Here is a 12059-nt window from a genome sequence, read left to right on the forward strand (position 1 = left end):
TGAAGAAAGACCCTCTAGAAATTTTGGAGCCGGGGAAGTTTTTGCAGATGACGAACCTCTGGATCAGTGCGGGGGCGATTTGAGTACCGACGTACGCAGCATCAGCCGCAAAATCGTTGCAAAAAAAGGACCGGGGCCAGGCCTACCGAGTGGAGAGTGCTGGGAATAAGCGTGGGTCGCGCCGATTGTAGCATAAACTGCTTTGTTTCGCCTGCTTGTCTCCCTGTTGCTAGTAAATGTGTAGAAACATTCCAAGGCTTGTTTGTCTGTTATCAGGTAAATAGTTTTTGAGGTCCATTTGATCAGAATAAAATATTGGACCCGTTATTTGTCTATTTTAATCGCGCCACACTGAACCAAGAGGTGCGCAAGTTCAAAGCTTGACGTCACTCACGGTCGGATGGTTGTGTGATCTGTGCATTGTCGACCCCCTTGGTAATCCATGTGTATTCTTGCAGTGACTTTACACTTTTCTTCACCCAGATCATCAAACTTAGATACCATTTCTGGTGACTTACACTTGGCAGGCTTATTTAGAAAGATCTTGGCGATTTGACGGGGCATTATCGTGAATCGAAGAATGAACAAGCAGTCTTTACCATGAGAAATCTGTGTTTTTTTTTTTTTTTTTTTTTTTTTTTTTTTTTACAAACATGACGCTTTGTAAGTTGCATCAATCTGCCCAAGCCTGGCCTTTGGGATCTTGCTGCCTGATGCCTTCGGCGGACCAACACGAAGGAGGGTGGGTCTAGATAGACATCCAAATTGGAAGGCACGGCTTTGGTAGCTTCTTGATGATGGCAGATGCCAAAGAGCAACCTCCCGAGGGAAACTTTCTTTGCTATGGTGGGAAGCACCCTAGCACTCTGCGGCTTCCATGACTGCTCTTCATTTCTCCTCCGCCATCTCATCAGTTTCCACACCACCCCGAGGCCACCTCCACATTCAGTTTTGGCACCTTGGTAGCCCCAAAAAATCGGATGCTAAAGTCCCGCCATCCGTCTACCATAATCTCTCAAGGATATTTCCTCCGATCCGGGTTTTATGCCCAGCCAGCTTGAAGACCCACGAGAGCAACAGTAAACTTCTCGGAGATATGGTAAATCGAGCCAAGACGCCAAAGTGCGGTAGTCCTCAGGGATCGGACACTCTAATACCGGACGCAAAAAGCATCGATGGTTCCTGCTCTGGTTCACTCTTCTCAGGAGAGTCGATCATTGTAGCTGCCGGGATTCCACCAGCATCGAGACCAGCCGCCAAGGCCCGCCGGGTTGCAAAAAAGTCTCTGGGCTCGCAAGAGACTGTTGTCAAGAAAGCCGAAGCCGATGAATATGAAATACCCGGCGGCTCACCACCTCCACGGCCCAAAAGGCCCTCGAAGCCGATCCGGAAGCCTCCAACCACTGCCAAAAAACCTTCGCCTCCGGTAGAACCAAACAAAGTGGGCAAGGAAAAGCTTTTCAAGCGACCATTCACAAAGAAACTAGAGCCAGTCAGCCCTGACACTCCCGCTGCTGCCCACAAAATCTTGGACGCGGAGAATCCCGCCCGAGATTCCAGCTCATCTCATTGCGCCACCAACGAGGGTGTCAAGAACACACCACCTGGGATGCTTGTTGAGATGAGTCTCGAATCATTGCCGCAGCTGCCTCGAAGTTTACCAACCTGCCTACCGAAAGTCGACCAATCAGAGAAGCTATCGGGCAACTTGGCAGAAGAAGAGCAGAGGAAGGGCCCGGCTGTTGGCGGCCCTATTCAAGTTGCCTTTTCTGATTTCAGCGTACCCGAACATGTTGTCTCTGAGGGTAAATTTTGTCTTCCACCGAAGACAAAACACGTTGCGGCAAACTACCTGAGATCTCGTGATACCGTCCAGCCTGTCGTGCCTGCGAGCATTGATGAGTCACCCAATCGTGCATTTGTCCCTGTTGATATCAATAGCGAATGCATCGTCAGAGATAGATACGGGGCCGCTTCGTCACCCTTTAATCTCGGCATCGCTTCCCTCAAGAGGCCAGCATCTCCTATTGAACCTGATTACCAGAAGCGAGCACACACTCTCCTCAAAGTCCAATCACCTCAAGAAGCCGAAGAGCCCAAGAAAAGGTCTGCAGCTCCCAGGAAACTGAATCACCACTTGATAAATCTGAATGTCCGCTACGAAGGCTTGCGTCATTCCGATGTTCCACTTGTCGGTCAGACAGCTGTCATCCCCGGAGCCCCAGATCGTGAGCATGGAAAAGCACTACTACAGAGATTTGCTGAGGACGACCAGGAGCCCACCTTGCCGGTTCAGGAGAGGGAGAATATCGGTAGCAGTGATCCTCCATTCGACACTGTGAACCCTTTGCCGACGAATTGCAACGACTTGGGCCGAGACAATGAGTGTGCATCGAGCCGAGGAATAGCGGACAATAACAAGCAGCCCCCGTTTGAGGGAGAATGGTGGGAAACCATCCGAGCCATACTACAGGTTTGCACCTTCCACCTCCATCGAGACTCGGCACTCAGCAATGTTGCTAACACGGATTCACTTTGATAGAATGCCTTGGACGACATAAAATGCAGGGAAGGATTGCTTGACACGTTTGTCAATGACCTGATGTCGCTCGAGCGCCAGCTATTGTCTGTGACAAAAATGCACAGGGAAGACCAAGCGAGTATACTCAGGGTCTGTCGTGAAAAGTCGCAAAATATTGTGCGACAATGCGATAAGGGTCGTGATTCTTTACGCAAGATTATTGAAACGGCCCGAATGACTGATATCAACAAGATTTTGCTTGAGTCACAAAGTCAAACACGGCGGCTTGTGCAAGCCCTACAAGATCCGAGCCGTCCCTGATGGATGTCACAGATTTGTACTCATATGTGCATCAATGGTTGCGATAATTGACAATACAATCCATAAATGTTAGGGACCGGGAAGGTCACGAAGCGCGCAATTGCCTGCATCTCTCTCTATGTGGTCAAAACAAGAATTTATTGGATTGCTATTTCTTTGCTAAAATTTCACCAAGTTTAATGGTTGGCATTGATATCATTGCTGCCAATTCACGGTCAGTTAACGTTGTCTTGGGGTAAACTATTTCCAGCCTCTGTATCCCCTAGGAATTAATTAAAAGTTTCAACCTTCTGTACAATATTTTGCCAGTCGTAGCAAAGCAAAACAAGTTTTCCCCTCAAACAAGTTCTTTGTCGCCAAAGGTACGATCAACCAGGAGAATGGGCAAAGCCAGCAGCACGCAGACCAGAGATGCAAACTGTCGTGAGAAGAAGGCAAATATTGGGCCAATGATGGGCAAGATGTAGCGCAAGACGTCGTTGACTTGGTAATGGTCCTCCTGCCTGGCGATGTAGTACTTCTGAGGTCCCTGCCTGGCGGTGCCGCTGCTGGTCCTCCTGTGCGACTCGTTGTTGGTCTGGATGGACGGGGCGGCGGGCCTCTGACGGCGGAGTTGCAGCTCGACGACGAGCCTGACGTTTGCCTGATAGAAGGGCACGAACCAGATTGTGAAGTGCTGGCGGGCCGTGACGTACAAGACCTGATTCCTCTCGTCCCAGGCCTTGGAGTCGATATGCACGACCGTGTCGGGGCTCATGAACCGGTACCAGCGGTAGATGGCGGCGATGGCATCGCGGCTGCAAAAAACGTTCCAGGGCCGAGAAGAACCTCCCGCGAAGCCTGGGAACAGCGACGGCAGCACGATGGGTTTGTGCGCGTGCACCAGGCAGATCGGGTGCACGAACGACGCCTCGGGCAGGAAGTAGGTCTCGACGGCGCGGCGCTGGGCCGCGGGCGTGCCTTGGCAGAGCGTCTTGATGATGCCGTCTATTTCTTCGACTAAACGTTTTTTTTTATGTGGGTTGAGTTGGTGGAGGAGGCATGAGGTCAGTTAACCTGTGTTGGACTTGTGTTTGAGGCGTTAATAAGCAACGGCTGTTTTTGGACGTCACTTACGTGGGTTTTCCATATTGAGCGGGGTGCAGAAGTTGAAACTGCAGGTTCCTGTCGCCGCTGAATGTGTTTGGGGTATTTGGCTGCCAAAAAGTCGAAAGTGATTGGCTTTAGTGAAGTAAGTCCTCTGGGTGGTAGCTGAATGGGTAGCCTGTCTCTTCTACACAGTACCTCGCCCAAGCTATGTATGTACAGTAAATAGGTAGGCTGGAAACCCTTGCGGTTCGAGGAAGCGCTAGTCGATGCTTGGCACGCTGAGCTACTGATCGAGTACCGCCGGAGTTACCCCAGCAAAAATAGATGGATATTCCATTTAGCTGGCTGTGGTGTAGATAGCAACCTTAGCTTGGACCGTGAGAGGCAGTCTTGGAAGCTATTGGAGTAAGGGTGACGTCATCGACAAACGTCTCATCTTTATTGTGAACTACCACGTAGGAGGACAGTACCTTCCAGAATTTAAAGGCACTTTGCGTACCTACCTACCTAGGTAGGCAAGCATCTAATAGGATTTCTTTAAGATTACCCCGACCGGATAGGTAGGTGTATAGAATACGAACGAAGTAGCACATATGAATTCGTGGGCTGGTCTGTCCCCTTGGGAAAACTATGACGACCAGCAGAAATCAGCGCATAGCAGATGACAACGAATGTGATCGATCCTTAACAGGACGGTCCAGGGGTTTGAAACAAGAAAATAAGCTTTGGCTGAGGTTCGGATCTGGGACAAAAACGAACGAGCGGATCATTTCTGCAAAAAAGCACGGATTCGGGCACGGATACTATTGATAGCTCAAGGTCTCCACGCCGCAAGATTGGATCGAAAGGTCCTCCTGGGGAAGAAGACAAGATGGGGGAAAGAAGCTCTGGCCACGCTCGAAGCTTTTGTTTTATTTTTGGTTTTTGGTTTTTTGACACGTGCTAGAAAATCTCCACGTCACAAAGACGAACGCATACCAGACGCGCAACACAGTGTACACGCGCACTTTTCACCACATCACAGCCCCTACAATAAAATACACACACAGACAACAAACAAAAAACTACTGAGCGCGCGTCGCCAGCACTAAATGCTCTTACCCACGTCCCTGCCAACCTCCCGTCTGTCCCAGCCTGCGCGCTGCAGCAGCCTCGTCTCCAGCTCGGTCGTTTCCTTGGGAAGGGCCATGCCGATGCCGAGGAAGACGAACAGGGCCCACTTCCAGCGGAAAGGGTTGAAGCATATGCAGAAGAGGAACCACCAGAGAAGCTCGAGGTAGGTGAAGAAGTCAAAGGCGCCGACGGGGCTGGTGGCCTTGAGGAGCTTGGTCATGTCAATCCACCGCCGCATCCACCAGGGCGCCGGTCGCGTGAGCGGGTCCGTCAGGAACATGAGCAGAATCCGCGTGTAGATTCCAATGTGCCAGTTGCCAACAGTGCCGATGGCGGAGATGTAAGTGCTGATTTGTGTTGTGGATGAGGTTAGCTTGCGGTTTCTTTTTACCATGTTTTTGGGAGCAGGACAGATTGGAAAGATAATTGGTTGCTCGGGTTACACCTACCAGTTGATTGCTGAGATGGACGGATGTGTTGGCGGGAATGTCTGGAGATACCAATTTGGCGGGCCATAGGGTTCATTGAAGCAGTCGTCGGGAAGAAACGACAGCGATGGCCGCTTGAACCCGGTAGCCATGACGATGATATCGGCATCGACAACCCTCGGCCTTCCCAAGCCTCCCTTGGGAACGCCTGGCGCACGCTCGTTCACCAAGACACCAGACTCGGTCATGGACTCGACGTCACACCTGATCCAGTCGGCCTTGCCGGAACGGATGTGATCCAAAACGTCCGAGTTGACCATGGGCGTGTCAGTGAAGATGCCCTTGTTGGACGGGGCGATACTTTCGAGGTCACGGTAGAAGAACCTGCGAAGGAGTATCTCGGGCAGCCAGCCGATAAAAGCGTCCTGGCCTAGTACGTTCCAGGAAAGTAAGGTGTTGATGACGATATTGCGTGGGATGATCCACTTCTCGCTGCGGGAGAGTATCGAGGCATGGGCGGCACCGCCCTTGAAGGCCCACTCGAGCACTTCTACCGCGCTGGCTCCTCCGCCTATGATGGCGATTCTTTTGCCTGCTGCGTCTTTTCTGTTGTTGGTCAAAATAAAAAGATGATCAGTCACGGATCATGGTACATTGATTGGCACACCATCCAGGCATCGTCTGGTAGGGAGTCGTCTGGTGTGCATCTGTTTAGAAACTCACCCATTCAGTTGGCTCGAGTGGTAGACCGGTCCCTTAAACTTTTCCTTGTCTGGGAATATAGGAATCTTGGGCTTTCCACAGGTCCCCACGGCCGTGATGAGGCCCTCAAACTTTCCGTGCTCGGGGTGATTGACGATCCACCTTCCATCGTCGTCCTGGTACACGCGTTTAACCCTGACTTTGAACTTGGTTATCTTGTCCAGGCCATACCTCCACCATAGCTTCTCGACCTGGTCCAGGATCTCCTTGCGGTCCGGATAGCTGCGACTCCAACGGATCGAAGGGTGAAAGCGGTACATGGCCGAGTGGATCTGCAGGCTGGATGAGTCGTTGACGGCGGTCCAGATGCCGCCCAAGTTCCGACGCGAGCCGGCCTCGAAAATGACGACGTTAAAGCCGTGACCAACGCAGTGCGCAGCAGCCGTCACGCCAGTGATTCCGGCGCCGATGACGGCGATGGTGGGCGCATCTTTGGGTATCTCCTTGGGAGGGCTCGGGGAGAGGAACCTGTCGGCCAGCGACTGGTAGACTTGAAAGGCTCCCTCTAGCGGCAGGACCGCGATGTCGCCTGGTCGTGACATGTCGGAGTCGTCGGCTGACTTTGACTTTGTCATTTAAAACTTTTAGGCCCCTTGAGCTCTTAGTGGGAAAAGGGGGTAGTTTTAAACAGTCGCAGGATGGTTCGCGAAACCCCACACAATGGTCAAGCTCTATCTTTGGTTTCGTGTGACAGAAAAAGTAACCCACCTATAAAAACAAAAACAAAAACTCTGCCGATTATTTTCCCAAAATCATCTGGAAGAAATACCTCCCCTCCCTTCTAGTAAGCTCTTCCCGGACATGATTGAGTTTTTTCCCCCGGCTTCCTCGATCAATGGTTCGTTCGCTCAGGTTTGCCCCGCGTAAGTCGTACGTCAGATGCCAACGTCTACGGATAGCTCCCCATTGATGCGAGTGCGCGGCCAGGGGAGGAATCCTGGTTGACACTGGGCATTGCCGAAAAGCATTGACATGTGAAGATTAGGAGAGTAGCAATGATCAGATGGACCAGGTTTTAAAAAGCAAAGATAACGGACGGAAGAGAACGGCAGTCGAACATCATGGTTGCATCATAGCTGCATCACCATTGACTGAACGATAAATACCCTAACCCCCGAGATAGCGCCATGATCCCTCTCCTGTTGCGTAACTATCCACCCAAAAGTGAGGACAAAATTAAATTAACCGATATGGTGATTCCAGACAGGCTGCGAAAGAAGAAAAAAAAAAAGAAAAGAAGGAAAAGAAAAAAGAAAAGGCGCAATCCGAAAGAGACAGCTTGTCTGGGTACACAAAATAGAGCCCACCAATGACTACTTATTCCGCTACGACACAATTTTCAGCGTCACATGTTTGCCTCTGATAGTCTGTCCAAAGCCTAGCCAAAGGAACTCGGCGGTTCTCGTCATACAAGTGACTCCGCTGTTGCTTGTGACTCCAAACAGCATTTGCTACAATTGAATAGTGACCAAACATTCATTGCTTATCTGTTACATAGGCTACAGAGAACACTTTATACAGCAATGCACTTTGATGAGATATGCCCTTGATCATTGTCAATATGTACACCAAATGCAAGATGATCTCATAGACAAGGTACAAAAGAAAAAAAAGGCAAGTTTAATCATCTCTTTTAGTAAAATACAATAGTTTACATTTCCTCAATAGATAGAGAAGTCCTGTTCTCTTTCTCCCTTTCCAAGTCTCACGTCAACCATCCTGCACAGCAGAGGACCACTTGTCTGATCCTTCGAACCCGGTTCGATATAGAAAAAAAAAGTATTTGAAAAAAATAAGAACGCTAAATTTTCTTTCCAAGATGTGAAGAAAATAATGCGGGAAAAGAAAAGAAGAAGAAGAAAAGGAATTCTTTTAGAAAAACCGATGTGACCCAGCCGCATCTGGTCTATCTTGTTTTTGTCATGAATCCCCTCGGAGAAAAATCCAGTGAACTTTTTTTTTTTATTTGGGCTGTGTGAATGGGATAGGGGTGCCCGAGGCCGCAGGGGGCGCGATGAAGGGAGCAACGCTGGCGAGCGGGTTGGCGGGCGTGAAAGGAGCCGGAGATCCGGTGGGAGCAGCCGGGGCAGCGGGCGCAGGTGCAGCCGGTGCCGGTGCCGGAGCAGCAGGGGCGGCGGGAGCAGGGGCGGCCGGGGCGGGTGCGGCAGGGGCGGGTGCAGCCGGCGCCGGAGCAGCAGGTGCAGGTGCCGCTGGTGCCGGGGCAGCGGGGGCAGGAGCGGGAGCAGCGGGAGCCGGGGCAGGGGCGGCGGGAGCCGGAGCAGCCGGTGCCGGTGCGGGCGCAGCAGGGGCGGGAGCCGGAGCGCCAGGGGCAGGCGAGGCAGCCGGGGGCGGGGTGAAGGGCTGAGCGGAGCCGGCGTTCAGGCTCTCGATGCCCTGGTCGAAGACGGCGTTGATCTTGTTGATGCTGTCCCTGGCCTGGTCGCGCTGAAGACGGTTGTTGGGGAACTTTGCAATGATGGCGTCGTTGAGGGCGACGTTGGCGGCCTTTTGCTGGGTCAGCATGTTGACGACGGTGGGGCTGGCGCCGAACTGGTCGAGGATCAACTTCTGGGCCACGATGTCGGTGATGAAGGTGGACATCTGGGCGTTCATGTTTGTGGTCGAGTCGATGACTTGGCGGCTCTCCAAGGCGCGCAGCTCGGTCGACGTGCGCACCGTGTTGGCGGCGTCGTTCATGGCCTGCAGGGCAACGGCACCGTTCTGGAGCACCACCGTCACAGTGCGGCTGTCTTGTGCCGTCAGGGCCTTGGCGGAAGTGTCCATGTTGACAAAGGCGCCGCTGATGGGCGTGAAGGCACCCGTGATGACGTTGGCTTGCCTTGAAGAGAGGATGGGGGTCGCGGTCACTACACCGCCAGCGGCGAGGAAAGCCAGGACCGAGGACTTGATTGTGGTCTGCATGGTGTCTAGGGTTTTTGGGGGGGGGGGGGGGTATCTTTAGAAAACTTCAAAAAAAAGAGTTACTTGGTATGTAATAAGTTGCTACCTGAAACAGGAGCGGGAGTTGCTTTGAGTGCAAAGAGAGATGTGAAGAGAAGACTTGTGTGTGATGAAGGATAAAGTAAAGCTCATGTCTCGAGAGAGCCGAGTTGCCTTTATAGAATATGGAACTCCTTGGCATCGTTAATCCTTTTCGCCTCCAAGGCTACTCCCAGCGACTCTAATCTTGCTGGCGCCTGCATCGTTGGTTGGTCCAGGGCAAAGAAGAGTTGTTTCCTCTCCTGCAGACGCACAGCACAGTCGCTATAAAATTCAGACAGACCAGTGTTATCTCTTCTCTTTTCGACATAGCCCCCATTTCCCATTTCAGCTGAAGCAACGCAAAAGTTGAGGCTATTTCAAACGGCTGGACAAGACTACACAAAGCGTCGCCACTACAAAAGAACAGATACAAACCAACCCATGAACCAGAGCCACGTAGTGGTTTGCCTGAAGGACGACTCCGTGATACTACCGCACACAGTGAGCTGGCCTGATATTGACGGACTGCACAAAGAAAGTTCGGATGTGGTCAAGGACAGGGTCATTTGTCAGTCGAAAAGGAGATGAAGCCAAAGAAGAACGTTGATTCTCGTTGATTAATTCTCTATTCACGCTAGAGGTCTGTTTTGTCTGAAAAACAATATAAAGATCCAGCCTAATGCAAGATGCCGTGTCGTGCCGTCCCGACCTGAGAGGCTAGATCTTCGGAACCAGAACTGTTTTGGGCCAGGGGACCAAGTTCCAGAGCTGAGTACCAGATTGGAGTACAAGGGCGCAGAGGCCAATCTGCATGCATGTTTGCTTTTTTTGAGATTGAACCCGGCCACTAATATCCCCAGGTACTTAGGGATGGAAATGCAGCCCAATGTCTGTGCGATCAACCCCGGACAACACAGACTCTAAGCGCCCAGACAACGGAAGCTCCCATTTAAGTTTCCGTGGCAAGTGCCTAAACCATGTGTTAAGTGTGTTGATTGACCCCTTTTTGTAGAGTACAGGATCAAATTTTTATTAACCGCCAGCAAGCCTTGACACTTGAGCAGGAGGGTTTTACTTTGACATCTACCAAACTATATCAAGAGGTGTTAGTGAAGAGTTCCGTGGAGTTTGTTGAAAACCGTCGTTGATACTGGGATCCTGACTTAGACGGGAACCAGATAGTGAAAAAGAGACATACCTTTGGTGGAAAAAACGGATTGCTCTGCAAAATTTCCGTGGCAATTTCAAGAATCGGATAGTGGCTGATGGTCATGCTCCAAGACGATGCCGTTGAGGATGTCTTCGGATGCACAGCAACCGTGAGCATCACCCTCCAATATGGTCAACACTTAGAGTAACATGTTAACCATAATCCGACAAGCTGCACCGCAGGCGCCGCATCCCGAGTTTTGAGCAAGAAGATGCAAGGGCCTACATGTGCTGGTAACCGTAACCCAACAGTATATGCATGGTTGTGACTCACCGTGTCAATGTGATGAACTGCAACAAGTTCAAGCCAAAGAAAGTTCTCATGCACACCTTTTGGCAGCTGTGACTTTGACCTACAGGGCCAGATTGATTGGGCTCTTTTTTTTCGTGCAGATTCTGCACACTTGGAAGCTGAGCAAGTTGACGTTTAGACAATATCATCTTGATATGGGAAGTGCTCTTGAAAACGTAGCATCCGTGGAAATGTCCCAACGCTCGTACATACCCAGGCACCCCAGAGGAGCATTGGTGGCATGGCTTCGCGGAGTTCTCTGTGACCCTGTGCCAACGGCTTAAGTATCGAGAGAGAGTTAATCAGATGTTTGATTTGATTTTAAACCTGCAGTCTGCGCTCGTTCTCACAGCTATCCGTCGTCCATTCACATGAACAAGATGATTGAGTCTATCTACGTGGCTTGATGGTCATCGGAGGACATTTTGCGCCACTGACTGGGATATTGCAGTCTGCCGGTAGAGTTACCACAGGATCGAAGTCATTGACTCTCTAGATTTGTGAATTTGTTTGTCCAGAAGCAGAACACGGAAACGCATGCATGCCAGAAGTAATAAGATATCGTGTAACAGCTCCGCTGTCAGCCGAAAAAGGGGAGATAGGTTCTGTAGACGAGGGTCAACCAAAGCGGCCAATATCCACCATGATTTCAAGAAAATATCTAATATTGATAAAGAGGAAAATCTGTGGGATGATAGGCCTCACATAGACAATGGCGTAGGACACTAGGGTTGGCTTGTTCGTCCAGGAAATAGTAGTATATGGCTGAGCAATAATTACACACACGTTATTCTGTTTACCCATTATAATCTTTTTCCCCCTTCTTCTTCGTTGCGATTTGAATAAAAAAGACGCCACCCAAGGCAGATGCTATTGAGTGTCGAAGTCGAGAATATCGCGTCGCGACGCGCCAGGGCAAAATGCAAGGGGGACCCAACTTATTACCTCGGCAGCGTAGATAATCGTAGACCGTCTTTGTCCTTTGTCGAGGCATCAGCAGACACTTGATCTCACCGGAAGCCTCACAAATTGTCCTGAAAAAAATTGTCTTTCCTTATTTTTGACATAGCTCTGCTTCATCACAAAAGATGACGATCTCATGGCATGGGATATTGCGCTGGTAGAGAACAAGGCTTGAAAGTGTTGACTCCACTAACAGACGACCGCTGGAACCCCACATGAAACCTTCTGCTTCTAGCGCCGGGTCTAGTCTAGTCAGACCGGAACAAGATTAGCGCGCGCGGAGGAGGATGATGAGGGCATTCGGATGACAAATTGATTTTTACTGCCAACAAAAATATATGGTGTGCTGACAGAACCACGGCTCAGTGTTAACGTTGGA

The 12059-nt window shown here is 50.7% G+C and overlaps 3 protein-coding genes across 3 annotated transcripts; 1 reads left to right on the top strand and 2 right to left on the bottom strand.

Annotated features, from left to right (window-relative positions):
- Positions 1-877: 877 nt before the first annotated feature.
- PgNI_07418 (uncharacterized protein) lies at positions 878-2842 on the top strand (the record flags this gene model as incomplete). The annotated part of the gene is made up of 2 exons (XM_031127431.1): positions 878-2515; positions 2543-2842. 2 exons carry the CDS (start codon positions 878-880, stop codon positions 2840-2842), a joined length of 1938 nt encoding a protein of 645 aa, XP_030981726.1.
- A 337-nt stretch (positions 2843-3179) lies between these two features.
- On the bottom strand, positions 3180-7237 carry PgNI_07419 (uncharacterized protein; the record flags this gene model as incomplete). The annotated part of the gene is made up of 5 exons (XM_031127432.1): positions 6943-7237; positions 6196-6800; positions 5494-6078; positions 5033-5391; positions 3180-3841 (listed from the first exon to the last, which is right to left on the bottom strand). The coding sequence occupies exons 2-5, from the start codon at positions 6774-6776 to the stop codon at positions 3180-3182; spliced, it is 2187 nt and encodes a 728-aa protein (XP_030981725.1). The 5' UTR covers positions 6777-6800; positions 6943-7237.
- A 959-nt stretch (positions 7238-8196) lies between these two features.
- PgNI_07420 (uncharacterized protein) lies at positions 8197-9156 on the bottom strand (the record flags this gene model as incomplete). The annotated part of the gene is made up of 1 exon (XM_031127433.1): positions 8197-9156. The coding sequence occupies one exon, from the start codon at positions 9154-9156 to the stop codon at positions 8197-8199; it is 960 nt and encodes a 319-aa protein (XP_030980561.1).
- Between the last annotated feature and the right edge of the window lie 2903 nt (positions 9157-12059).

Source organism: Pyricularia grisea (assembly GCF_004355905.1).
Source record: "Pyricularia grisea strain NI907 chromosome Unknown Pyricularia_grisea_NI907_Scaffold_4, whole genome shotgun sequence".
In the NCBI taxonomy this organism is placed as follows: Eukaryota; Fungi; Ascomycota; class Sordariomycetes; order Magnaporthales; family Pyriculariaceae; genus Pyricularia; species Pyricularia grisea.